We start from the raw sequence: 22,833 nt of genomic DNA, 5'->3' as shown, positions 1-22,833 counted from the left end.
GTTTCTTGCCTTGATTGGTCCCATAATCCAAGACCAGACTCGGTTTTGCAGCTCATTATTATTGCGGAAATCATACTTTAAACTGGATTTGTCTAATAAGACAAAGATTTGATGTGGCCTATGAGCCTAATCTCACCTTAGGTTGTCTAACTAACATAATGCCATGAGGAAAGCATAGATTACTTAGAATAATACAATTGCTGGTTGCTGGACTAATGTGGCTGCCTTCTGGCTTCATGTTTCTGTGGCATATGTTCTCCGGCAGCAGTTGTTGTCATCAAGATGAGCTTGCAATTATATGTGCAAGTAGTGTGTTGACTGAGATTTGGTAAGCTAACAGTCGAATTATTTTCTCTGCAGCTTGATCACATAAGCAATGACAAAATTTCTGATGGCTTGAACTTAATAGAGTGACAGTAGCAGGCAGTAGTGACTGGAAACCATGAGGCACATAACTCTGTTGTCTATAACATTATCTGAGCACTCCATCTAATTCCAACAAATGTTTGCAACACATCAACTGAACTCAAAGAACTGTTTCAGATGCAACTGAAGAAAATGTTTCTAATTCTTAAATGATGAACTTAAGAAGCATTAGATTCTCTCCAATTCTTTTGAAATGGGTATATTCTGATGCAATATTCTGATGTTTGAACCAAATATCACATCTAACATCATGTGATAAAAAGAAAAGACCAATTAAATTGCTTACTGGCTTATCCCAAACATGAGCTGATCTATTCAGATCACTGGCTTAAAATAAGAGAAAGCTAAACAGCACAGGATTTGTCATGCTACCACCTGATCTCACTTTGGATTTTAGTTCTTGTACTTGAATACTTCTTTCCTCCTACTAGTAGCATGCAGCAAATCAACACCAGGACTTTGTCCCATGCATAGCATCAAGACAATAAGTTCAAGTGCCCATGTACTGAAGGGGATAAAATTCATGTCAGTCATATATGATGCTACAAATTCTCAGTATTCTTCCAACCATAAACCTTTTTTACTGAGTTATAACTCTTAAGGAAGAACTTCTAACTCAAGGCTTTGTTGAGTGGAATAGACAGTGATCTTTGTGAGTTTTCTTATATGTATAATAAAAAGAAATTCTCGTTACAAAGGATTGTTTATGTATGATACATCTTTGTGATCCTTTAATTGCCATTTCCACTAGGCTTTCTTCTGACATTGTCTAAGTAATGAGACAGCAACCCCATAATATTTAGCAGTTTGCATTGTACAATAAGAATGTGAGAAGAAAGCATACTAGGAAGGGTGCTGATTTGCTTCCCTTTTTATTGGATTGGACTATTAAATACTGGTTTTGGTTTGATGACACAGACAACACATGTTCAGATTACATCACAACTCAAGGAGTAATGATTCTTTCTCTTCCTCTGAGGAATCTTTCTCTCCCCATGGGTCGGGAGCCAGGGATCAGAAGAAGGGTACAGACCTCACCATCTCATTCTTATATTTTCTCCTTTACTATTGGTCTAACCTACATGGCTTCCCAAATTTATTCTTACATCCGATATTAGATCAATAACTCACACATGATGTGAGAGAAGAATTGAGTTACCTTAGACTTGAGTATCTTAAAACAATGGCTCAAGTATATTAAGATAATAAATCAGTCAATGGTGTCAAGTGTGATTATAATAAAGTTATCTAGTCAACTGCATGCATATTTCTTCTTTTTCATTATTAAAAATATTTTTTTTCTAAGTAACATCAAAATAAGATATTAAAAGAGAGAATGTGTTAGATAGATCTTCTGATTAGAGTAATATGCATGTATGGGTAATTTTTGGAACATATTGACAAATCAGGGTAAGGGCTGCTGGATATGCAGAGCAACTGGCACTTTTGGGGGGCTTTGGACAAAGCCAAAGGTCTGAAACTTCCCTAGGATGCGAAGGACAAGCTCACATGAGCTCAACCAGAGAATTCATGGACCCCTCCCCCCCCCCCCCACCCTTCCCTTTCTCTTACTCCCTTGAAAGAGCCACCATTTACTCTCTTGCCTTTCCCTTCTCTCTCTCTCTCTCTCTCTCTCTCTCTCTCTGGTTTATGGGAAGCCGGAATACCCTATCTCTCAGCCTTCTTCTGGGAACCTTCTAAGGCAGTCAGTAGGGGCAGAAACAAACAGCTCACGAAGCCAATCCAACACAGACAATATCTCATCAACCCTTCCATGGAAATCAACGAGAACCTGACTAATCTCTGTATCTCTTCTCTGTAGTCAAAGCTGAAGGTACCGATCTCTCCCACCCCTTTGATTCTTTCTCCTTGATAAAAGACATCAGATGAAGAACAGAAAAGAAATAGATGAATTCTTCATGGTGAATGAATATGTAGTGGTTAGTGTAGTTACTAGTTGCAGTTTCATCTTCTGATGCGTATCAGATGGAGTTCACGACCGGAAGAAGAGATGGTTTCTATATCATAGGGGAAGAATCCAAGCATCCTTCCCTTTGTCCTTTATCTTCTTCCTCCTCCTCGACGCCACCGATATCTTCTGCCTTCAGGTGGCACGTTGGTCCATCCGATAGCGCAAGCAACGGCACCGGCGGTGGCCGCAGAGAGAGCAACTTCTTCACGGAGAAGGAGCACATGTTCGACAAGGTGGTCACGCCGAGCGACGTCGGCAAGCTGAACCGGCTGGTGATCCCCAAGCAGCACGCCGAGAAGTACTTCCCGCTGAACCTGGCAGCGAACGAGAAGGGGCTACTATTGAGCTTCGAGGACCGGACGGGGAAGTCGTGGCGCTTCCGCTACTCCTACTGGAACAGCAGCCAGAGCTACGTCATGACCAAGGGCTGGAGCCGCTTTGTCAAGGAGAAGAGGCTCGATGCCGGGGATATCGTCTCCTTCGGCCGCGGTGTGGGCGAGTCCGGGAGCGACCACCTCTACATAGACTGGAAGCCGCGGCTAGAGAACCATGACATACCCAGGCTGCCACCACTGGTACCACTCACGGGAGTATCCTTAACGCCGCCATTAGGACCATGGGGCGGCCGGTTCTTCTTCCCTCCGGGAGCAGGGTCCTACCATCACCGCCTTGCTTTCGGTTACGACACCATGATCTCCGGCACCACTAGCGCAGATCAGTTTCATTTCTTCGGATCGTCGGTGGCAGGGGCAGCACCGCAGGTTGGGGTGCAACATGACAGCGGCAGCGCCCCGCCGTTAGTCCTCAATTCGCAGCCACTCCTCCACAACCAAGCTGAAGCCAAGCGCGTCAGGCTGTTCGGCGTGAACCTCGACAGCCCCGAGACGCAAGACGATCCCGGAGCTCCTGCTGATCGATCTCCCAGTGCGCGGCGGTTGCGGACGTGCTCTACGCATCCCTTCCCTCCGTTCCCGCGTGGGAGCACGGAGTCCTCGGCAGCTTCGTCATCAACGAGCAAGGAGCAGCACTTAACGTTGGATCTTGGCTTGTGATCGAGGAGGTACAGTATAAGAAAAGGACGTCATCGTCACCCTCCTGAGCAAATACAGATGCATACTGAACTGTCATGGAAGACTAGAGGGATGTATCGTAGTAAATTCATTTTTCCTTTTTCTTTTTAGTCTCCATAATCTTCTCTTTAGCAATATTGAGTTCATTAAAGCAAGATTTCAGTTTGTGGAACTGCAGGAATTTGCTTTAGTTTGCTCAAACCTATTGCAATACTACACATCACCTACTGCAAGTTTTTGTGTCAAGCTATTTCAGGGTTTCATATTATCTTCTGATGTGTCTCGAGCAGTCGAATGCATGGAAATGGAGGTGTAAAGGTTAAATCTATCTCCTCCTACCATTTCTACATCTTTAAACCACTTTGATTTCTTCTTTGCCTGTTGTGCATCCTTTGACAAGATAATATGTATCATCACACAAACATATGCAAGCACTTCACACAAGAATTGTTAATTAACCTCAAAACAGGCTTGTTTTATGGCATCATAAACAAAAATTATTTGTTCTACTGAACTATAAATGAGGGTGTAAGCTTTTCCATGCGGCTTTGGCTGACACTGGCTGTGCTGCCATATAAAGTTGTGTGTGGAATCTTGATGGTTGAATTGGTTGCCTCATGTATGTACTATGTACTCAGGAAAAATAACTTACAAAATGAGTAGAAGAATAACTGGTACTTTCATTCATGTGAATTTGTCACTCGAGAAGCCAACTCTGAGAATTGAGGTCTGTACTTTGGTACCTGAATATGATCTTATTGGGCTAATTTTTTGCATTAAACTTTTAGGTTTTTATCTCTCCCTAATAAGTAGTAGTTGTTGTTGTTTTTTTTTTTCTTTTTTCTTTTGAGTTAAATATGAAGGTGTCAAGTGCACAAGAACCCTAAAACAAATCAGTTTCAAGAGTTTATATGCACAAGCCAGTGCTACAATTGATTTATCAGTTGGATCAGAAACTTTTGTGTCATTCCTGCATCAAAGCTGATTTATTCTTCATCCTTGGCTAGTCTTCACTTTATTGGTACCTTTTAACTTCTTCTATTGGTTTAGAAACTTTGGGTCATTCCTACAAACATCAAAAGTTATGCTGCAATAAAGCCTGTTATTCTCCTAGCTTTGACTAGCCTTCCTTTAGTCATATATTCAATTTCTTCTAACACTGGTTCAGAGTATTATTATTTGCATCTCAGATTCTTTTGTGAAGAAAGAAAAAGAGGATGATCTTACAGAATGTAATAAACATATTTCTGTTGATAGTACTTCTGTCTAATAATATTAGAGCTTAATTGAACACATGTAATTAGGCACCACAAGTGTCAATTAATGTGTATCCAGCATAGTCCCCAGTCATTTAAGGAACTCTAAATGTAGGGATGAACCACAAATACATGATTAGCATCTTATGAATGAAGCACAAGATTTGGATGATATGAGTTGTGTCCTTATTACAGGAGAAGTTATTGGTGTATTGATTAATGGATGCATCTTGAAGTCTGAGATTGTCCATCATAATCAGGCTCTTAAAAATAACATGGATTGATGCCTGTGAAAAGCATATCTAATTTGATACAACTTCTAGTGGGGAAATATATTTGTGATTAGCACACAAGATAGATTCAATGATCCACACTAAGATATTTTATGAAAATTCCTCTTTTGAAAGAAGATCTGTGCATTATGTGTTATTAGGGAAATCTAAGAAACTCCATTGAAGGTTTATTTGATTGGTCACTCCCTTAAGAATCAACGATCTTAAGGTTTGCTTAGCATACACACTAGTGCAAAGTGCTTTCCTATGAAGATTTCAACTCCATGACATTGTGAATGATTTCATTCTTTTAATTTTATGAAACATAGTCCTTCTGAAAGTTCCATTGGAAGATTATTGGCTATGCTCCATAAATCATTAGAACCTAATTACGGATTACGGCAAATTTTCCTTTGAGTCATGGATATATACATCACAATTCAAGGTCCTGAAAGCCATACCGCAATCCGAATAGACTGTACATCAACTTGAATTATCTTTGCTCTTTACACAAGGTATGCTGCAAACACAGTTCTTAATAACAGTAGCAGTTGGAGTTCATGTAGTCATCAATGCATCCAGAGTGGGCATATTGTATCTCAAAGTTTCTAGGTTCATTAACAGTTTGCAAGTCATCAACTTAGATATTGGGTAAAGCATCAATCAAAAGCCCCAAACTGAGTTTTCCTTGTTTTGGATGGTAGAACATCATTCTGGCTTTGATCTTCATCTTGCACAATCTGTGCATCTTTTCTCATTATGATGGATGATGTTCTTTCATGGACTATGTAAGCTTACATTGATTCAATTGGATATCATTCCCCCTTCCATGGCCAAGAATTATGGTGTGGAGTCTGATATCTGTGGTTGAGTCATCAGCATTTTTACCTTATAAGAATCATATGATTTCTTGATTTGTTGGTAATCGTGCACTTGGAATTTTCTAGCTTATGTTCTTATGATTTGAATTCAAAGGCCATTAATGCATTGAAAATGGAACACCAGTTTCTATATTTTGATGACTGACTGCATCATGCAAACAATCCATTAGATTTTTCATCCCCTATTTGACTTATCGAGAACCAACAAGACTTCACTCCCTAATCTCATTCTTCTTTGGTAAATACATCAGTTGATGTCTGGATAACTAGAGAGGTTGCACCTAAGTTTCTATCCAAGAACTGCAAGGAGGAAGCAAGAAGCCATTAAATGGGCAGGCAGGAAGGCAAAGGAACAAGTTGCAGAAGGTAATCTTCTTGCCTCAGTTGCATCTATCCATGGTTGAAACAAGAACCTATCAGAGACCTTAACGAAGAAGATTTCTGTTACCTATGCAACACACAATCTATAATGGTAGAGTTCATGTTGGCCAAGACACAGCCTCTTGCTTCGTCCGGATGTTCTGCACCCTCCTCATTTGCCATTCTGATCACAGACGAGAAAGCTGTGTTCTCAATTAACTGCATGCAAACTCCTGTCACTGCAACAAAGCATATAGTGTGCATGATGTGCTTGTCCTCGTCTCCAAGGTGGTCCAGCTGCCAAACCCTGGAGAGGAGGGTATATATTCTTTGGCATCTGGCTTTATCTCATCCAATCTCCCCTAGTCGCTGAGAACTCTCTCTCTCTCTCTCTCTCTCTCTCCAATTCTACTCACTGCATGTATGTGGGTCATACTTCCACATGATCAACTGGTATCAAAAACGAGTACCGGGGGACGCAAGTGGAACCTGTGACTTGTCTCTCTCAGCATTCATATGATGAGGATATAAAGAATGATCTGCTCCCTTCTGCAAAGCGGGTGATGCGCGAGGACGAAGGCGTGCAGACGGCTACAAATGCGGCTAATTAAGCTTTGCATGGGACCACGTCGAGTTCCTCTATGCAACTTTTCCTGTCACGTCCTTTTGACAAACTCTTCACACATCTCTTCATAACCCAAATGAATTCCAAACATGTAAGTATGCATTCATGGGATTCATATCCATATCCAATTTAGATCGGACAATTGTGTAAGATCTTCCTCGACTCATAGATATGACACACTCAATTAAGAAGCTTCATTTCCCTTTTCTAAGCATATTTAACATCGTTGTTTAACAAACAACGATTAGCTATCGGTGGTGAGTTGGAATTCAATCCAACTCAAAGGTTGCTGTGTACGGACATGGCATGGTGGCCCATTGATCCATGTCAGACGGCCCGCATCTGCACCAACTTAGATCAAAATGTTCTTAATGGTGATGGAGGTGGTTGGACTCCATGTTTGCAACTCTCATTGATCGAGAAGAGCAGAAATGAAGCACCATTTAATCATGCAATTGTTGTTTCAAAACCAATTATTCCATATATTTGAAGAAAAAAGTCGAGTGATTTTTGTGATTTTTGTATTGACTTATAAGAGCTCGATGAGCTTAAACACCTTGACCCAATGGATCAGAATCAAACAAACCTATCATGAGATTTATAATAATTTAATGAGTTTACTATCATTAACTTAAGTTAATCCATCCAAAATTTTTCTTAATCTAAATTAAAGTTTATTGAAACTTAATTAATCAAACTTGTCCCTTCAAAACTCCATTAACAAATATTCTAAATCAACTCAAAATAAACCCAATGAGTGAGATTATCCATAAAAACCAGGATATCTGCCATCCCTGTTTGTTGGAGGAATGGGTTGCTGAATCATGTTGTCCCCAATTATAGGAGGATAAGTTTTCCTCAGATAGGATAGCCATAGACTTCATTCTGTCAAGCACTGTCTTGCAGTCAATCATTGTTATCCAATCCAAGCAAGCAGTGGCTGCATCAACTCAGTGGTGGAGAGACTGATCAGGGAGAACATGAACAATGCACATGTCAGATGGGTTGAGGTGCTGAATCCTTGTGACTGGTCCCCCTATTGCCTTGATGTGTGAATTGAATTGTGCTCTGGCAAAATATTGGAGTCTTTGTGTCCTCTTCAACCCCTATTGTAGTGATTTTAAGTTCGATTAGTGTATATCGAACATATCACATTAGCTATTAGAAATAACAAGAAAATTGTAGAACACTTGAAGAGATTGAATCGATTCAAAACCCTAATATAGAGAATCCCTTTTGGAAGATCGGTCGATGAACCCTAAGAATTGGGAAAACGAAATGATTTGTTTGTCCTCCTTTTCCAACAACGTTGTTCGGCTTCCTTCTTTTAATGCAGCGTATTGCCAAAATGGAAAAGCACTACGATAAATCGACGCCTCGAATGGAATCCGATACGTCTGAATCCAAAAGGCACGGAATAAAAGTGTTTGACTTTGACCTCACTGGTCCTTTGTTGGATTTTGAATCGGCTCCCGGTTTGACTAACCATCCACTCTTACTATTAATTGCCTTTCTTCTCTCTAAATCTCTTCGATGAACCGACGAATCGAATTTGAGTTACCCGATTCATTGCATGTGGTTTCCGTCTGGAAGGTTTTTGGACGCAAAGATTTGATCCGATCTGCAATTTCGTCAAACGCTTTAGTTCCGGTCAACGTTAGCACGGGAGATATAAATCACGTGGCCGGTTAGCGATGCACGCCAATCATATCCGAGCGTCCCACGGCGCGAGGTAACGGTCGATTTCCGTACTCGGTCCAGCTCGTTCGCGCCATACCCATCCTGTTCGTATGCCTAGTGGATCCCACGGGCCTCGCCGCTGGGGCCGCCGCAGCGGCCAGTCGATCATCCGTATCCAAGCGGGTGCCGACGAAGGGGTAGGAAATGCTCGTATGATCGATCGAGGAAGCGGCACGACGCGTGGTTCTCGCTGTGGGTTCGTCCACACGTGTCACGAGAATGTTCGATTCTTCCACCCGCAGTTCGTTCACGCAACCCCGCAGCTCGTATTACTCAGCGTCACTTTCACTACCAGCTCGCGGCCCACCCGCCTAGGTGTTGGTAGCTGGAGCGGGGCCGACAGAGACTTTAAATTGGGCCCATCGATCCTACCAACCATTTGGCGGGTCGGTTAATTGACATGTTATCTTAGAAAATAAACGAATCTCACATACGGAAGCGATAAATTTTCATGCGTCTCATCGTTTACCTACTTATGATTGGAGGAGCAAAGTTGGGCCTTGTGGGACCCAGCCAATAATATTCCTCTGTTCTCACAGCTCAACGGTGCGAACAGCTTACGATTTTTATTGGGGTGATCGTCGCAAAAAGCAAAGAAACAAATATTCTTTGACGGTCTTTCTATTAAGGCGAAGGGGTTGGCCGCCTGACTCCTGGAATTCCACTTCTTCGAGATCCATTGATCTGACAGAGAACAGAGGAGAAGAAAAGACAGTGATCGCTCGTCGACATGAGGAGGTGTCGTCGCGCTCCCTGTTAGGTTTCTTCCCTTTCCGATTCTTCCTTCGTCCCTAGTTCTTTCTTCCTCTTCATGGCGTCTGGGTTCCCCGGGCGTGAGCTCGGCTTGGGGGGCAACGGAGAAGGAAACCTCTTGAAGCGCACGCTGTTGGACATGGAGAGGCAGCAGATGCAGCACGCGATTTTGCTGCGGTCGGTGAGGCAAAGAACTCAGGCCGTGCCTTCCGTCTCCATGTGCGACCCCGTTGTCGGTGGCCTTAGCTGCAACTCGTCCGCCGCTGCCGCGCCCGAACGCATGGGCTCATCCCTGTCGTCCGTCGATTGTTCGGAGCCTGGGTTCACGGCGAGAACCGGGTTGCCGCCCCCCGTGTCGGCGACCGCGACGGTGAACTTGCCGGCTCCAGAGAGTAGGTCTTCCGGCTCGATGCGGGACCAGCTCCGGGAGCTGGAGCGGCGGCTCCTGCTGGACGACGAGGAGGAGGCCGAGGCCAGCGCACCTTCGGGCTCCGCCGTCACCCACGCCGAGTGGGGCGAGGCGATCCAGCGGCTCATCTCCCCGCCGCCGCCGCTGCTCCCGACGGCGGTAAGCCGCCTCTCGCCGTCGCCGACCGACTCGTCTTCCTCCACGGTCTCTTTCGCCTCCTGCTCCCCTCCCTCCTCCTTGCCCTCCCCTCCTCCGTCGAGACAGATGCTTCTTGACACCGCTACCGCACTCGGCGAAGGGAATCTGGAGGCTGTGAGGGCGAATCTCGCTGTGCTCAAGCGTGCGGCTGACCCTCGCGGTGACCCCGAGCATCGCCTCATGGCGGTGATGATTGCGGCGCTTCTCTCTCGCCTCAATCATCCGCAGGTGGGAAGCTCCCACCCGATCACGGACCTTCGCAGCCCGGAGCACTTCATGGCCACCCAGATGCTCTACGATCTGTCGCCCTGCTTCAAGCTCGGATTCGTTGCCGCCAGTTCCGCGATCTTGGAGGCCACGAAGGAGGAGTCCAAGATTCACATCGTCGACTTTGAAGTCGGGCAGGGCGGGCAATACGACGCTCTCCTCCTCGCCCTCGCCAAGCGCCGCTGCCCTCCTGCCGTCAGGATCACCGCCGTCGCTGACCCGTCCTCCCCGTTCACCAACATTAACATTGGCGATACGAGGGCGGTCGGGGACCGGATAAAAAATCTTGCGGAGCGGGCAGGCGTAAGGCTCCGGTTCAGAGTCGTCTCCCTCCGGGCAGCAGAGCTGGACGCAGCGTCGCTCGGGTGCGAGCCCGGGGAGGAGGCCCTGATCGTCAACCTCCCGTTCGTCCTCTCGCGGGTGCCCGACGAGAGCGTCTCCCCGGACAACCCCCGCGACGAGCTCCTCCGGCGCGTGCGCGCCCTCCGGCCTCGCCTGGTGGCGCTCGCAGAGCAGGAAATCAATACCAACACGGCGGCGTTCCCTGCCCGGCTCGCGGAGGCGTGCGGGCACTACGGGGCGCTGCTGGAGTCGTTGGAGGCGGCGGCGCGGGGGAGCCCGGATCGGGGGTGGGCGGAGGCCGGTCTGGCGCGGCGGGCGGTGAACGCGGTCGCGAGGGAGGGGGCGGAGCGGGTGGAGCGGTGCGAGGTGTTCGGTAAGTGGCGAGCGCGGATGAGCATGGCCGGGTTCCAGCCAGTCCCGCTGGGGCCGGCCGTCGTCGAACTCGTGAAAGCCCGGGTCGCGTCCACCTGCTCCGACCCGGGGTTCACCGTCAAGGAGGAGGCCGGCGGACTCGCCCTCGGGCTGGGTTGGATGGGCCGAGTGCTCACCGTCGCATCCGCATGGCGTTAAGCGGAATCCATCAAACACTAATGATATAAATTATTATGATCGTTACGGAGATAGTACCAACGATATTTCTCCTGTTATTTTGGTGATAATTATGATCCCCATTCACTCATTTGACAGCGTTGATGACTCTTATGCTGTAAAAGTATGGTTATATTAGTGCTTAAAAATGGCCTAAGAATGATTTGGTTCATTAAGAACTTGTATCTTTGTTGTTATCGATGCGAAACATGAAATAACGCGGAGATGTGAACACTGCCGCTGGATTACTTGTTGGTCTTCGAGTGGAAATCTAATTTGGCACGACAAATCCATGTGACAAATATCTGTCTGGTCATCACGAGGCCACTCGAACGTAAGCGCTTAACGTGAACCGGTGAAACTGCCATCACCCTGTGGTCTGGAGCTTCCCGTTCCTCCGCCAGAAGGCCCTCCGCCACCACATCTCGAACCCCTTCTGGATGTTGGGGCAGTCGTCGCCGGCGTTCAAGAACCGGTGGAACCAGCCAAGCAGGACCTCCTGCTGAGTCGCCAGCGGCAGCGTGAGGATGGTGTTGGCGAGGCCTTCTTCGATCAGGTGGCGGTCGAGGCCGTCGCAGCGCTGCCGGATCCACCCGAAGTCCTCGTAGAAGGACTCCATCCAGGTCCGCAACAGCAGGCATCGCGCCTCCTTTGGCACCAGGATCTGGCCCTTGCCAACTCCGATGAACAGCCGGGCTGTCACACGGCTCACCTCGTACCGATGGATCGCTGGCACCCGAGGGTGCAACTCCGACAGCTCCGTCTGGCAGGCCCATGTCCGCAGGAAGTCGTCGGCAGACTGCCGGTCGATGAGGATGTCGAGGATCCAGTGGAGGTTGTCGGCCTGCCGCGCGATCTGGGCGGCGTCCGTGAGGTCGGAGGCGGCGGCGCGGGCGAAATGGTGGCGGAGAGAGCGGAGGCATCTGTCGGATGCGGTGTAGAGAGACTTCTCGATGAGGTCCCCACCTCGTCCTTCGCTCGAACCTACGCCGTTGCCTGGCCAGCCTCCATTGGTGGTGGTGCTGTTCTCGCGGATCAACTTGGAGACGAGGCCCTTCATCTCCCGTCTCGCCTTCTCGTCCTGTCCTTCCAGCACCACCTGGAGCAGACGGAGGAGGACCTCCTGGCCGTCACAGCCGCTGTTGGCCTCGTCGGCGGCGGACGGGGCCACTTCGAGGGAGACCCTCTTAAGAACCTCCACTGCGCCCAAGCTCTCTATGTGGAGCTGAGACAGAAGCGAGGCCACCTTCTCCTCCTCGTCCTCCGCCCAGGGGGAGGCTTCTAAGTACTCGAGGCATGATAAAACCCCCGCATCGAATGCGATCGCAGCCGAAACCTACCGAACAGTGCAGAAATGGTGACAGGGGACGCAGTTGTAGCAGAAAAAAGTGCAAAGAGAAATTCTAAAGGCGGCACCTTCAGAATGCCAAGGACCTTGGAGACGTCCTCCCGCATGAGGCGACGGCGAAGGTCCTTACAGTACATGAGGCAGAGGGTCTCCACGTAGATCTCCGCGTCATCGCAGTCGGAGATCTCGACGATATAGGGTAGGGAGCGCTGCTGCTTGGACCAGCGGTCGCGGAGCTTGGCAGCGAAGAAGCGGCTGTGGCCGACGAGGATGTGACGATGGACATTGAGGGAAACGGTGAGGCCATCCATGGAGCTGAGTGTGAGGTGGACATCACCAGACTCAGGGTCATTCAGCTGGTTCCCGGGGCTGCAGTTGCCGATGATCTCGGCCACACGATCCTGAAGAAGGAGCTGGCGGTCCTGGGGGGAGGTGGCCTCGGGGTCGGCAACGGCGCGACCCAACTGCTGCATCGGAGGGGGAACGACGTGTTCGGGGGAGCGGGGGTAGAAGCCCTGCTCGTTGGTCATCATGTCGAAGAGGGTGGGGCTGGAGCGGCTTTTGTCAAGCGGGGCCAGCGGCGGGGGAGACATGGGTTTGAGGAGCCCGGCACCGAGGGCGAAGTTGAACTTGCTGTAGCTGGAGGAACAGAGTGCATAGGGGGAGGAGAACGCGGCCGGGGCAGCGGCGGGGAAGGCGTCCATAGCCGCGGCGACCACGTCCTCGGCCCAGTCCTGTGGGCCACAGAGTGGGCGCGGCGGGGCGGCGGCTGAGAAGGACGTAGTGGCGCAACACCAGGAGCCGTCGGAGGGGACGCCGTGGGTGGCGGTCACGGGCTTGCCTTGGTGCTCGATCCGGTGTCACAACTGCTGCCGTTGTTGTTACTCCTGCTGCTTGGTGTGGGTTTTGGGCTGGCGGGAGTAAGCAGCCATCAAGAGGGGGTATCCTTTAACTCATCCTCGCCTCTCGCCGCGGTTGTCGTCTTTCCATGAGAGCGAAAGAAACGGGACCGTCGTCGTCGTCGTCGTCTCCGTTCACGAGAATTTTCATGTGGATCAATCAATCCAGTAACTCGCCCATACCTTACCTTGTACTCATTATGCTACGCAGGCAGAGACCAAAGAATGCAAGAAGCGGAAGATAGAGCGCGGCAGGCCGCAGCACAATGAGCAGAGCTGCATTATAGTTGGGTCATGCGGAAGCGGGGGAGGAGAGGGAGCGCGTGGTAAATCATTGTCATGTTCCGAAGCAACCTTGGCCTTTGTCAGGAGAGAGTGGAGTTAAAGGTAGTCAGCAGGGCAATGGGCTCGTGTCTCTGAAACTGCAGCACGCAGCTTTCACTGTCCAATGATTATAACAGCGTGCCGAAGAAGATGGAGGAACAGAGTTTGACTGCGGGATCAAGTTTCCCAGTATCCTTATCAAGGAGAGATACAACTCGACCTCGTCGGAATTGGTCGAACTCGACCACATTTGGCTGAATCTAGTTGTCATTTAGGTTGCATCTGAACCAAGATTTAAAATCACATCGATCAAACACAGCCTAAAGTTTGGTTTGGATCGTGGGAATCACAACCGTTCATCTCACCTCCTTTCTTCATCTAAATCGTCCGTTTGATGTGTATAAATAAATTTTTGGTATTTTATATCTTGAATAAATCTACGGTCGAGATTAAAAGGAAAAAGTGAAATGAACGGACGATTTTTGGTCAATCGTTCGCTTCGTAGAATACGAAAGAACACTTCGTCCTTAATAGAAAATGCATACCTAATTCTTCCTAGGGTTCAACTTCGGCTTCAAGCTCCGAGTTCACGGGAGGAGCGTGGTTGGGGCCTCGGCGGCGGTGCAGCGGGCGGCGGGAGCGGCGCGGGACGAAGGCTGGAAGACATGGCGACGCCGGAAACTCCCGCCTGCTACTCTGGAGTCACCCGGCAGTCCGCCGCCTTCCGCCTCATGAAGCAAATGGTATTGCATCTCTATCCCTTGAGTTCGTCCGGATGTTTCCTTTCTTCGGTGATGATCTCGGTTATGTCGATATCGACGCTTGATCTTGATTGAATGTCTTGGTGTTGGCGATTTGTTCTTTAAATAATATGAAGAAGAGTTGATTTTGACAGTTTATATGCATCTTTCATCTCACAAGATGTTGGCAGTAGGAATTATTAACGAAAGAAACAAATTGAGAAAAAAATAGTGGGTATATTAAGGTTCAGCCTATTAGTTATAATACTATTAAAAGTTTATGTAAATGTGTAGGAAAGAGCTGAGTATTGTTTGATATTATAAAATTTTTATTATATTTTTCAGAATCTTCGCTTCTACTGGTTGTTGCTGAATCATTGTCTTGGATGTTTCTAATCAAACACATGCAGTGTCTCTTCACTTGTCATATACTCATGCGTTCAATTTGTGCTTTTTTCTTAACTTCTGTTAGGGCTGGGAAGAAGGTGAAGGCCTTGGCAAAGACAAGCAGGGCATTAAGGGACATATTAGAGTAAAAAACAAGCAGGATACAGCAGGTTATTGTCTGATTTCCTAGTTGGAAGCCAATATCAAATTTACTACTGGTGTGTGGATAAAATAATGAAGTAATATTTTGCATATATTTTTTATTTTGTAAACAGGCATTGGTTTGGATAAGGCTTCTAATAATTGGGTGTTTGACACCTCGCAATTTGACAATATCCTGAAAAAATTAAAAGTGGTAATGCCTTTGCTCGGATGAAAAATTTATTAGTCTTTTTTTATTCTTGCTGAATGTTTCTGATCTTCATTGCTTCTTATTCGGTTGTTTGATTGCAGCAAGTAGCTGTTCCTGATGAAAAAGGTATCTTGATATTATATTGTTGAAAATTTGTTATTTCTGCATGTTGCGAGCTTGTTGATTTATGGCGTTTGTGTTTTACAGAAGCAGTGGAGACAGACGATGTTCACGTTGAATCTGGAAATGGTACATCAAAAGCTGATCCAGTTATGAAGGCCACTCGGCCTCAAGGAAGGTTGACTATGTTCTTTCAGTGTCATATTTAGAAAGGATACGAATGGTTTGCCATTTATGGTTATGATTCTCGAGTTCTGAACAGGTACAAGAAAAGAGAGAGAGGAAAGATTGTGAATGCATACTCCACAAAGGATCTTCAGGGTATTCTTGTATGAGATTGGCCCTCTTATGAGAAGTCTTAAATTCAGTCATTCTTTGATGTGTTTAGTATTATGATTCTTTACAACAAAATAATAACTATGGTTATTGATTTTAAGTTGTGATCATTCTGGGAGATGTACATGGCTGCATGCTAATCGACAATTCGACATTTGGTCTTTCTGTAATCTGTACTAATTAATAATTAGATTTTTCTTATAGAGTACCTAAATTTGTTGGCCTATGCAGGTAGATGTTGGTTTTGTTGTGTTGACATCTTTTACTTATTCATTGGTTCTTTTTGCAATTGATCATCATAACTGTTTCTTGATTAGTTGACTTGCTTAGTCCAGAATTAGCTTCTCAACACAAATGAAATATTATCTGATTGGTTGGAGGCCCTCCAAACTTATTGTTTGTAAATACTACTTTAAGGGATGCAACAATATTTTTGTCCTCTGTGACATATATGTTGAGGCAACACATGATAGGACAGAGGGCTAGATCTTGTAAATTAGGTTGGTAATGTACAGAACATAAGATAAATTGTCTAGCTGCTATATGCCATGATCTGATCTTATAGTTCATTGACCACACCACCTTGCTCTCAACAAGGCTCATTGGTTGAGAAAGGTACTATTTGTCCTTGTAGTATCTGGGTATGGCTTGTTAATTATAGTTATTACAGTTTCATGATTCATCTTCATGTAATGGTAATAACAAGGAAGGCGAGTTACAATTTTGATATCTCTCTAGAACGTTTCAAATTTTGACAGTTTGATATTTTGTGGTTCTGTACATTTCACATCGAATTTCAGAAAATTTAGTTTCTCTTTTGTTAGTTTCAGTTCTATATGTTGTCCTCTTTTAAACATAACTTTTGCCAGAATAGGCCAAGTGCATCATTTCCACATTGTAATAATCAGAATCACATAAACATTCCAATCTTGATTTGCACAAGATCTGGAAGGGAGTTTTCAATCAAAGCTGATTAATTCTGATCCATTTTGGCTGATCCAGTTTGTGATTGGTTGAAAGGCAAAACCCTAGATGTAATTTTGTGTTACCCTTTGTTTTGAGATGTCATATAGAATTGCTCTATGACTTTTTATGGTGTTTATCCATGCAGTTCAATTTTGTGGAGTGGAGTTCTGTTTATCTCTTTTATTTGAAAGGTAAATGGTTCTCCTAATGCTGACTTGTCATCTGCAGGTAAGTAAAGGTGAAGAGAACTGTCAGGCTGATGTTGATATAGATGATAAAACTACATTTACAACAGTTGATTCGGACAATCATCAAGAAGGTATATCATATAATGAAATATTATTCTGTGGGATTCTTTTTCTTTTCATTGTTTTTGTTTCATAAGTTGATGTGGTAGGTGTCTGCAAGCATTTCAGATATTGTGTTAGAAAATTTTTACCATTCAATTGTTCTGTATGTATTTTTTACTTGTGGATCTAGTTAGGCTGTATTTTGTGCTATCTAAACTTACCCGGAATCGTTTTATAGATAAGCTGCAGTTTCTCTTTCATGCTATTTTGTTCACGTAGGTGCCACGGTGTTGATTAGGAAAACCATGCACAATACCTGATAGGTATATGTTTTTTTTTCCCCGAGGCATAGGATATAATTGATCATTTGATAATGGATTTTCGTTAGACCATGACACTTTCTGTTTCACGTTCTATCAATTAATTTGAGTGCTGACTTTCTCTCTGTGTTTCTTGTAAGGAAGACCTTTTATGTCCATCAAATGATGAAATTCCTTATGAAGGTTGTTGGTATTCCATTTAAATTATTAAAACATGTGTATCTTGTTTTTGACTAACTATAGTTCGGGGGGAGTATCACATGGATGATGCCTTAAGTTGGTTTCTTGATCTAAAATTGGCATGGGAAGCTTTTTCTGGTGTTTATCAAGTGTACATGCCATGATTGTTGCTTGTGCAATTGGATTTGGTATCACTCCCCTTTTCAGCTGTGTCGTACTACAATTTTAATGTGTCATTGATTCTTTTAGAGCTTTTTTGGCACACAGTGCAACAATTATTTGGCCAAGGCTAGTTCAAGAAGGTCATGCTTCAATTTGATGAATTACTGAGATTTCTCAACTAAATGTTTAGTGATTCTCATAATCAACCTTCACTGATCGTTCAACTAATTTAGGACTTTCATCTTTCTTCTTTAATTTAATGTTCATTCAACTATGATCTGACTCTTCTCCTCTCTGCTGCTTTTACTAGTAGTTAACTATGTTGTTTTTGTATGCTTTTCTACTGTGCACTGGAAATATATAATTCTCTCTGGCATTTACATGTAGTAAGCCTCAAAGCTGAAGATGCACAGTGGTGGGGTCACAATCATGGATTCGTTTCAGGAGGTTTTCTTGGAACAAAATCCCATGCTACTAAATCATGCCTACAGAAAGATTCTCGATCTTTGGCTTCAAATAAGCGTAACACGTTTGCGGAGGAAGATCAAGAAAACTTGTACAAACTTGTTCAGGTACGCACTGGCATCTTTTGCCATTTAGTGTTTTGATTTCTTGGACAAATACTTGCTACATGATGCAAATGTTGTTATTCAATACTTAGCCTAAAATACCATGTTATCGTTAGCCATGTTAAGTTTCTTAGATAAAAAAGGATGCACTCTAAGCTCTTAGATAAAATGGTAAAGTCTTCAGTTGGATTTGGTGCTGAGTAGAATGTATGACTAATACTTATTATCACAGCTGGTTCATGCAATAATTCATTTTTCTTAGGATGCATAAATATGGCTATCTTGTATTTTTTAATAATTATTTGCTGGTTTTCAATATCTCAAGCTCAACTTATTTTCTCAAAATTGGTGGTGGGTTTCAAGTTACTGTAGGCATAAACACAGTTCATATTTTGATTTTCAAAATAATATGCAATTAAATAACATATTTAGAGAAATATGTGGTTAAGGTTAAACAATGAAGAGTTAAACACATGCTATGGTTGTTAGTTACGAGAAGCAAGAGCTGAAATGGTGCGTAAGTGTGTGTATATATACATGTATGAAGCACCTGGTTAGCATGCAAGTGATCTATAACTTGTCTATATTATACAAACAAAATATTTGGTTATTTTTAGGATATTATGAATTTGAAAAGTAAATTTACATCAATACAACTATTATGATTTTTAAACAATTTTTTCTTTATCTCTTCTTTACTTCCCTCCTCTTCTCTTATTCCCCTTTATTGTTATGGTAGTTGCTGGTTGGACTATGATATTTATGATAAATTGTTAAAAGTTTAATTGGATGGGATCCAAACTACCCTGTATTCATATGGGATTAAAGTATTATGTCTAAAGCCTTGCTCTTGATCTTGCTGCTTCCCTCTTTTAATGAATGTGGGGGCCAGCAGCAGCACAAGGGCACAAACGTGGCATTTGCATGGCTTGCCCAAGGCCTGAGGAGTCTTGGTGTTTCTTCTTTGCTCTGATTGGTAATGGTCGTCTATCATTTTGGATACTAGGGAATGGTGATCAGAACTTTTATTAGAAAGTGTGATCCCCATGTGGTTATTTTCTGTGAGTTGGAACAGGATCACAAGTTAGAACCTGGTACCATGACACTCTATGAGTGCTTCCTGCCACTAAGCCATGGGCAAATAAAGAAGTTATGAGATGACATTTATAATTTTATTTGTGAAGCTATTTAAGTGATAAATTATAAGAAAATAAAAGTTAAACATTCCAAGTGCTTAATGTTATATTATTGACCATGTATTAGAGTAGTAAAAATGATTACAATGCTAAGCATTATCAGTGATGAAGAGACAAACTATATATATGGCTGCGCATTTCATGCTTATGCATACCATGCTTGTGACTTATATTATAATGTAATATGAAAACTTAAGGGTACAGACCACACCTGTGACTGTATATTCTTATGCAGTAATATGCAAATTGAGGGCCTCATTTGAGGAGGTTATCTAGTTGGATCCACATACATGGGCGCATACACCCATTTCTCGACTACTAGTCTAAACATCAAGAAACATGGCTCTGGATTCGGAGGTGGGTTGATAACCATAAACTACATCACATAAGATGTGGTTGTGTCACCATCCCCTTGCATTTGTAGCTGGTCTTTATTGGGTGTATATACCATCAGGCATATTTGTTACATCTGGCAAACATTATGTTTGGAGTTATCCATGTTATCTGCTAGTGATCCGGCTGGGGATCGTTCACTAGTTATGATGTCTCATGAATAGCTGGTGATGGGTTTACTCCCTTGTCCCATATTTTGCAGGAGAAAGCTACAGCAGGAAAACAGGGGCTTGGCATCAAGAATCAGCCAAAGAAGATTGCTGGTTGTCACTGGAAGGGGAAGAAAACATCTTTCAGTGACAATGATGGTGAACATTCTGATGATTCTAGTGGTTCAACAAAACGGAAGCGAAATGAGGATGTGGAATCTGGACACAATGTGCAGCCCAAGATTAAGCTGAAGAAATTGTGTAGAGAGATTCTTCATCAGGTTAAAACCCAAAAATATTATATTTCATCCTATGCATGTTTATGTTGCTAACATGACTTACAATTTTAGGCACCTTCTCAGTCAATGAAGTTGAAGCAGCTTAAAACATGTATCGAGGCACATTCTACTTCTCTCCTTTCCAACTTTTCCTCAAAGCGTGATGCTTTGTCATACTTGAAGAAAAAGGTACTTGTTTTCTGAAGCTTCTTGTTTTTGATGATTTAAAACTAGCAGAAGTGTTTTTCATAATTGTTGCTAGTGGTTTCACTAGTAGGTTAGATGATACTGTTGGACTAGGTATCTTGTCTGATGGTGGCAAAGTCAAAATGAAGTGTTCTGGACTCAAGCTCACTCTGAGATGTACGCTTTGCTCTATAATATGTATTGGTTCAGAGTGTCACTAAATAGGAGTTGCCTACATTTAACAGAAAAATGAATTGAAGATAGAAATGCTAATACTGATTCGATTTATTATGCTGCATTATGAGATATTGTCCTCAAATAGGTAGTTTCATGTTAGTTTATGCATCATCCCTTGGTATTCTTTTCTTCGGTATTTGTGGTTGAATACAACATCTGTCATGCTGAGTCAATTGACTTGCTCCATATTCCATTTGAAGCTGACAGTATGATAAGAGTTTTTGAGTTTTTTTTTTTGTGATGGGATTAACTTACATTTTAGTGGCACAACACAATGCTTTGTGTCACATGGGATGGCTTTAGGATCCACTTTAGATTGCTTTTCCACTTAATTGCTGCTGGCCACAAGCCAGTTTGTCTGAATGACTAGTGATTGTCTAGAGAAATGCACATTGGATGCATGTCCTGCACCTGCATGAATAACCTTGTCTGTTAAGTTAGCTGGTCTAACCACTATTATGACTCCAAATGACTGGCGAGCCCAAGCTTTAGAATAATGGGTTTTTTTGCTCAGCTTGTAGATTGCCTGAACGAATATACATGCCCATGATGATTGGGGACATATTTGTTCTTCGATTTTGTACATCCCGTTGTCTTATTTTGCTTTTCAATCTAAATCTTGCATGAGGGACTGAAAGTTCATGAAATTTGTATTTATTATAAACCATGTTTTCCCTGAAGGAATTCATTGCACATTTTGGGACACTATCAATGTTATTTTCCTTTGGATGCAGTTAGAAGGCAGCAAGACGTTCATTGTGGAGGGAAAGACAGTCTCTCTGCCCGCATGACATAAATATTGGTAATTAATCAAAATGATGGTTATTTGAATTCATTCGGCGAGCATGCAAAGAATTATACGCCTTTTTTTCCAGTATTTGTTTTTTTTTCAATTTAAATTCTCTGAGGAGAAAAATTTTGCGATTCATTTAGATGCTTTAGACATAATATGGTTATTTACCCATAGTGTTCATTGATTTACCTTGTCAAAGCACCAAATCACCTGTTCTTGATACAAGTCTTGAGGTTTGAGTAGTAACATAAAATTATTCTGGTTCCAAAAATCCTCTGGCTGAAAGGTCTCGAGGTACCTTAGTAATAGTGGATGACATTTTGCTGCATGATATTCGTTTTACATTGTGCTAAATTCATAGATGAATAGAAGCTTTTGTTATACATGTTTCTGGTGAGTAGCATCAACTTTTAATATTTGCATATACAAGAATTCAGATTTTTCATATATATTCTTTGAATCTCTTATGCTGCCACGAGTTATTGATGATTATGATTGACTTTAGGAAATTTAAGTATCTGAAAATACTCTTTATTGGTGTCGTCAATTGGTTGTCTCCTCCCTTTTTGATGTTCATAAAGGGGGTATTAGTGTTGATTTAGAGTTCTAATGTTATTATGTTATTTAGAGAGATAAATAAAAAATACGATATATATATATATATATATATTTATCAGTTTAAATAGATGGAACTAGAAATGTAAACAATGGAAATAAATCAGTAAGAAATAAAATAAATAACATCCTTAAGTTTCTCCGTCCAAAAACTGTCCACTTGGTTAGCTCCTTGGTGCTCTTGGAATCTATTCTCTAGAATTAGCATCATTTTCAATATCACGAGCTCGTTTATCTTTTTGTGTGGTTCAGTATTGTTTAGATTCAGCTTTTTTTGTTATTCTTGATTTGGATTGATAGCTGCAGGTAACATCCCTTACTTTCAGAACATGAAAAAAAGGTCAAAGGAGTACATATATATGCTAAAATTGCATATATATTTGTATTTATTTCTTGATAATAAAAATCCTAATTTTATGCTTCTATTACATCATATATGATAATTTGATACTAACTCAATACAGAAACAAAATTTATATACTTGAAGGATATATATGTATGTGCAGCTATTTATCATCTGTTCAAAGTGGGAATATGGAAAAACGTAGGAAGACTTGGATTGAACGACAAACTCTTCCCAAAGTTTGAAAAGAAACGCGAACTTTTATCTAAATTCCCAGTACTGGATTTGAAGGAAGGAACTATTCCAAGTGGTCCAGTTCAGGCATCACCACCACGAGTAGCCCTGTTGAATCAAGCATTGGTGCAGACATGCTTATTAGCCAAGACAATCCTCCTCTTTCAACCCACAGTTCAGAGTTCCACAAATGTGAAACTTGTTTCTTCCACATAGCTGACAAAGCACGCCTCTGAAAACACGCACTGTTCAGCTTC

The 22,833-nt window shown here is 43.3% G+C and overlaps 4 protein-coding genes across 4 annotated transcripts; 3 read left to right on the top strand and 1 right to left on the bottom strand.

The window, feature by feature from the left end:
- The first annotated feature begins 2,085 nt into the window (after positions 1 to 2,085).
- On the top strand, positions 2,086 to 3,640 carry LOC135609230 (B3 domain-containing protein Os02g0683500-like). Its single transcript, XM_065102335.1, has 2 exons — positions 2,086 to 2,260; positions 2,413 to 3,640. The coding sequence occupies exon 2, from the start codon at positions 2,413 to 2,415 to the stop codon at positions 3,448 to 3,450; it is 1,038 nt and encodes a 345-aa protein (XP_064958407.1). The 5' UTR covers positions 2,086 to 2,260; the 3' UTR covers positions 3,451 to 3,640.
- Positions 3,641 to 9,227: 5,587 nt separating this feature from the next.
- LOC135610999 (scarecrow-like protein 8) lies at positions 9,228 to 11,250 on the top strand. Its single transcript, XM_065106190.1, has one exon. It carries the CDS (start codon positions 9,414 to 9,416, stop codon positions 11,139 to 11,141), a length of 1,728 nt encoding a protein of 575 aa, XP_064962262.1. The 5' UTR covers positions 9,228 to 9,413; the 3' UTR covers positions 11,142 to 11,250.
- Positions 11,251 to 11,412: 162 nt separating this feature from the next.
- Positions 11,413 to 13,356, bottom strand: LOC103983444 (BTB/POZ domain-containing protein At1g63850-like). The gene is made up of 2 exons (XM_009400656.3): positions 12,576 to 13,356; positions 11,413 to 12,495 (listed from the first exon to the last, which is right to left on the bottom strand). The coding sequence occupies exons 1-2, from the start codon at positions 13,209 to 13,211 to the stop codon at positions 11,527 to 11,529; spliced, it is 1,605 nt and encodes a 534-aa protein (XP_009398931.2). The 5' UTR covers positions 13,212 to 13,356; the 3' UTR covers positions 11,413 to 11,526.
- A 915-nt stretch (positions 13,357 to 14,271) lies between these two features.
- Positions 14,272 to 21,746, top strand: LOC135610998 (G-patch domain-containing protein 1-like). The gene is made up of 11 exons (XM_065106188.1): positions 14,272 to 14,473; positions 14,943 to 15,027; positions 15,133 to 15,212; positions 15,311 to 15,335; positions 15,417 to 15,507; positions 15,592 to 15,658; positions 16,860 to 16,950; positions 17,971 to 18,155; positions 19,944 to 20,171; positions 20,241 to 20,357; positions 21,326 to 21,746. Exons 1-11 carry the CDS (start codon positions 14,396 to 14,398, stop codon positions 21,380 to 21,382), a joined length of 1,104 nt encoding a protein of 367 aa, XP_064962260.1. The 5' UTR covers positions 14,272 to 14,395; the 3' UTR covers positions 21,383 to 21,746.
- The last annotated feature ends 1,087 nt before the right edge of the window (positions 21,747 to 22,833 follow it).

This window comes from Musa acuminata, chromosome BXJ2-4 (assembly GCF_036884655.1).
Source record: "Musa acuminata AAA Group cultivar baxijiao chromosome BXJ2-4, Cavendish_Baxijiao_AAA, whole genome shotgun sequence".
In the NCBI taxonomy this organism is placed as follows: domain Eukaryota; kingdom Viridiplantae; phylum Streptophyta; class Magnoliopsida; order Zingiberales; family Musaceae; genus Musa; species Musa acuminata.
Note: the sequence above shows the minus strand (reverse complement) of the source record. Positions and strands in the feature narration are given on the sequence as shown.

Coding starts and splice junctions, on each gene's coding strand:
- LOC135609230 (XM_065102335.1), top strand. CDS start 2,413: ATGGAGTTCACGACCGGAAGAAGAGATGGTTTCTATATCATAGGGGAA.
- LOC135610999 (XM_065106190.1), top strand. CDS start 9,414: ATGGCGTCTGGGTTCCCCGGGCGTGAGCTCGGCTTGGGGGGCAACGGA.
- LOC103983444 (XM_009400656.3), bottom strand. CDS start 13,211: ATGGACGCCTTCCCCGCCGCTGCCCCGGCCGCGTTCTCCTCCCCCTAT. Junction 12,496..12,575: donor AGGTCCTTGGCATTCTGAAG/GTGCCGCCTTTA, acceptor ACTGTTCGGTAG/GTTTCGGCTGCGATCGCATT.
- LOC135610998 (XM_065106188.1), top strand. CDS start 14,396: ATGGCGACGCCGGAAACTCCCGCCTGCTACTCTGGAGTCACCCGGCAG. Junction 14,474..14,942: donor TCCGCCTCATGAAGCAAATG/GTATTGCATCTC, acceptor AACTTCTGTTAG/GGCTGGGAAGAAGGTGAAGG. Junction 20,358..21,325: donor TGTCATACTTGAAGAAAAAG/GTACTTGTTTTC, acceptor CTTTGGATGCAG/TTAGAAGGCAGCAAGACGTT.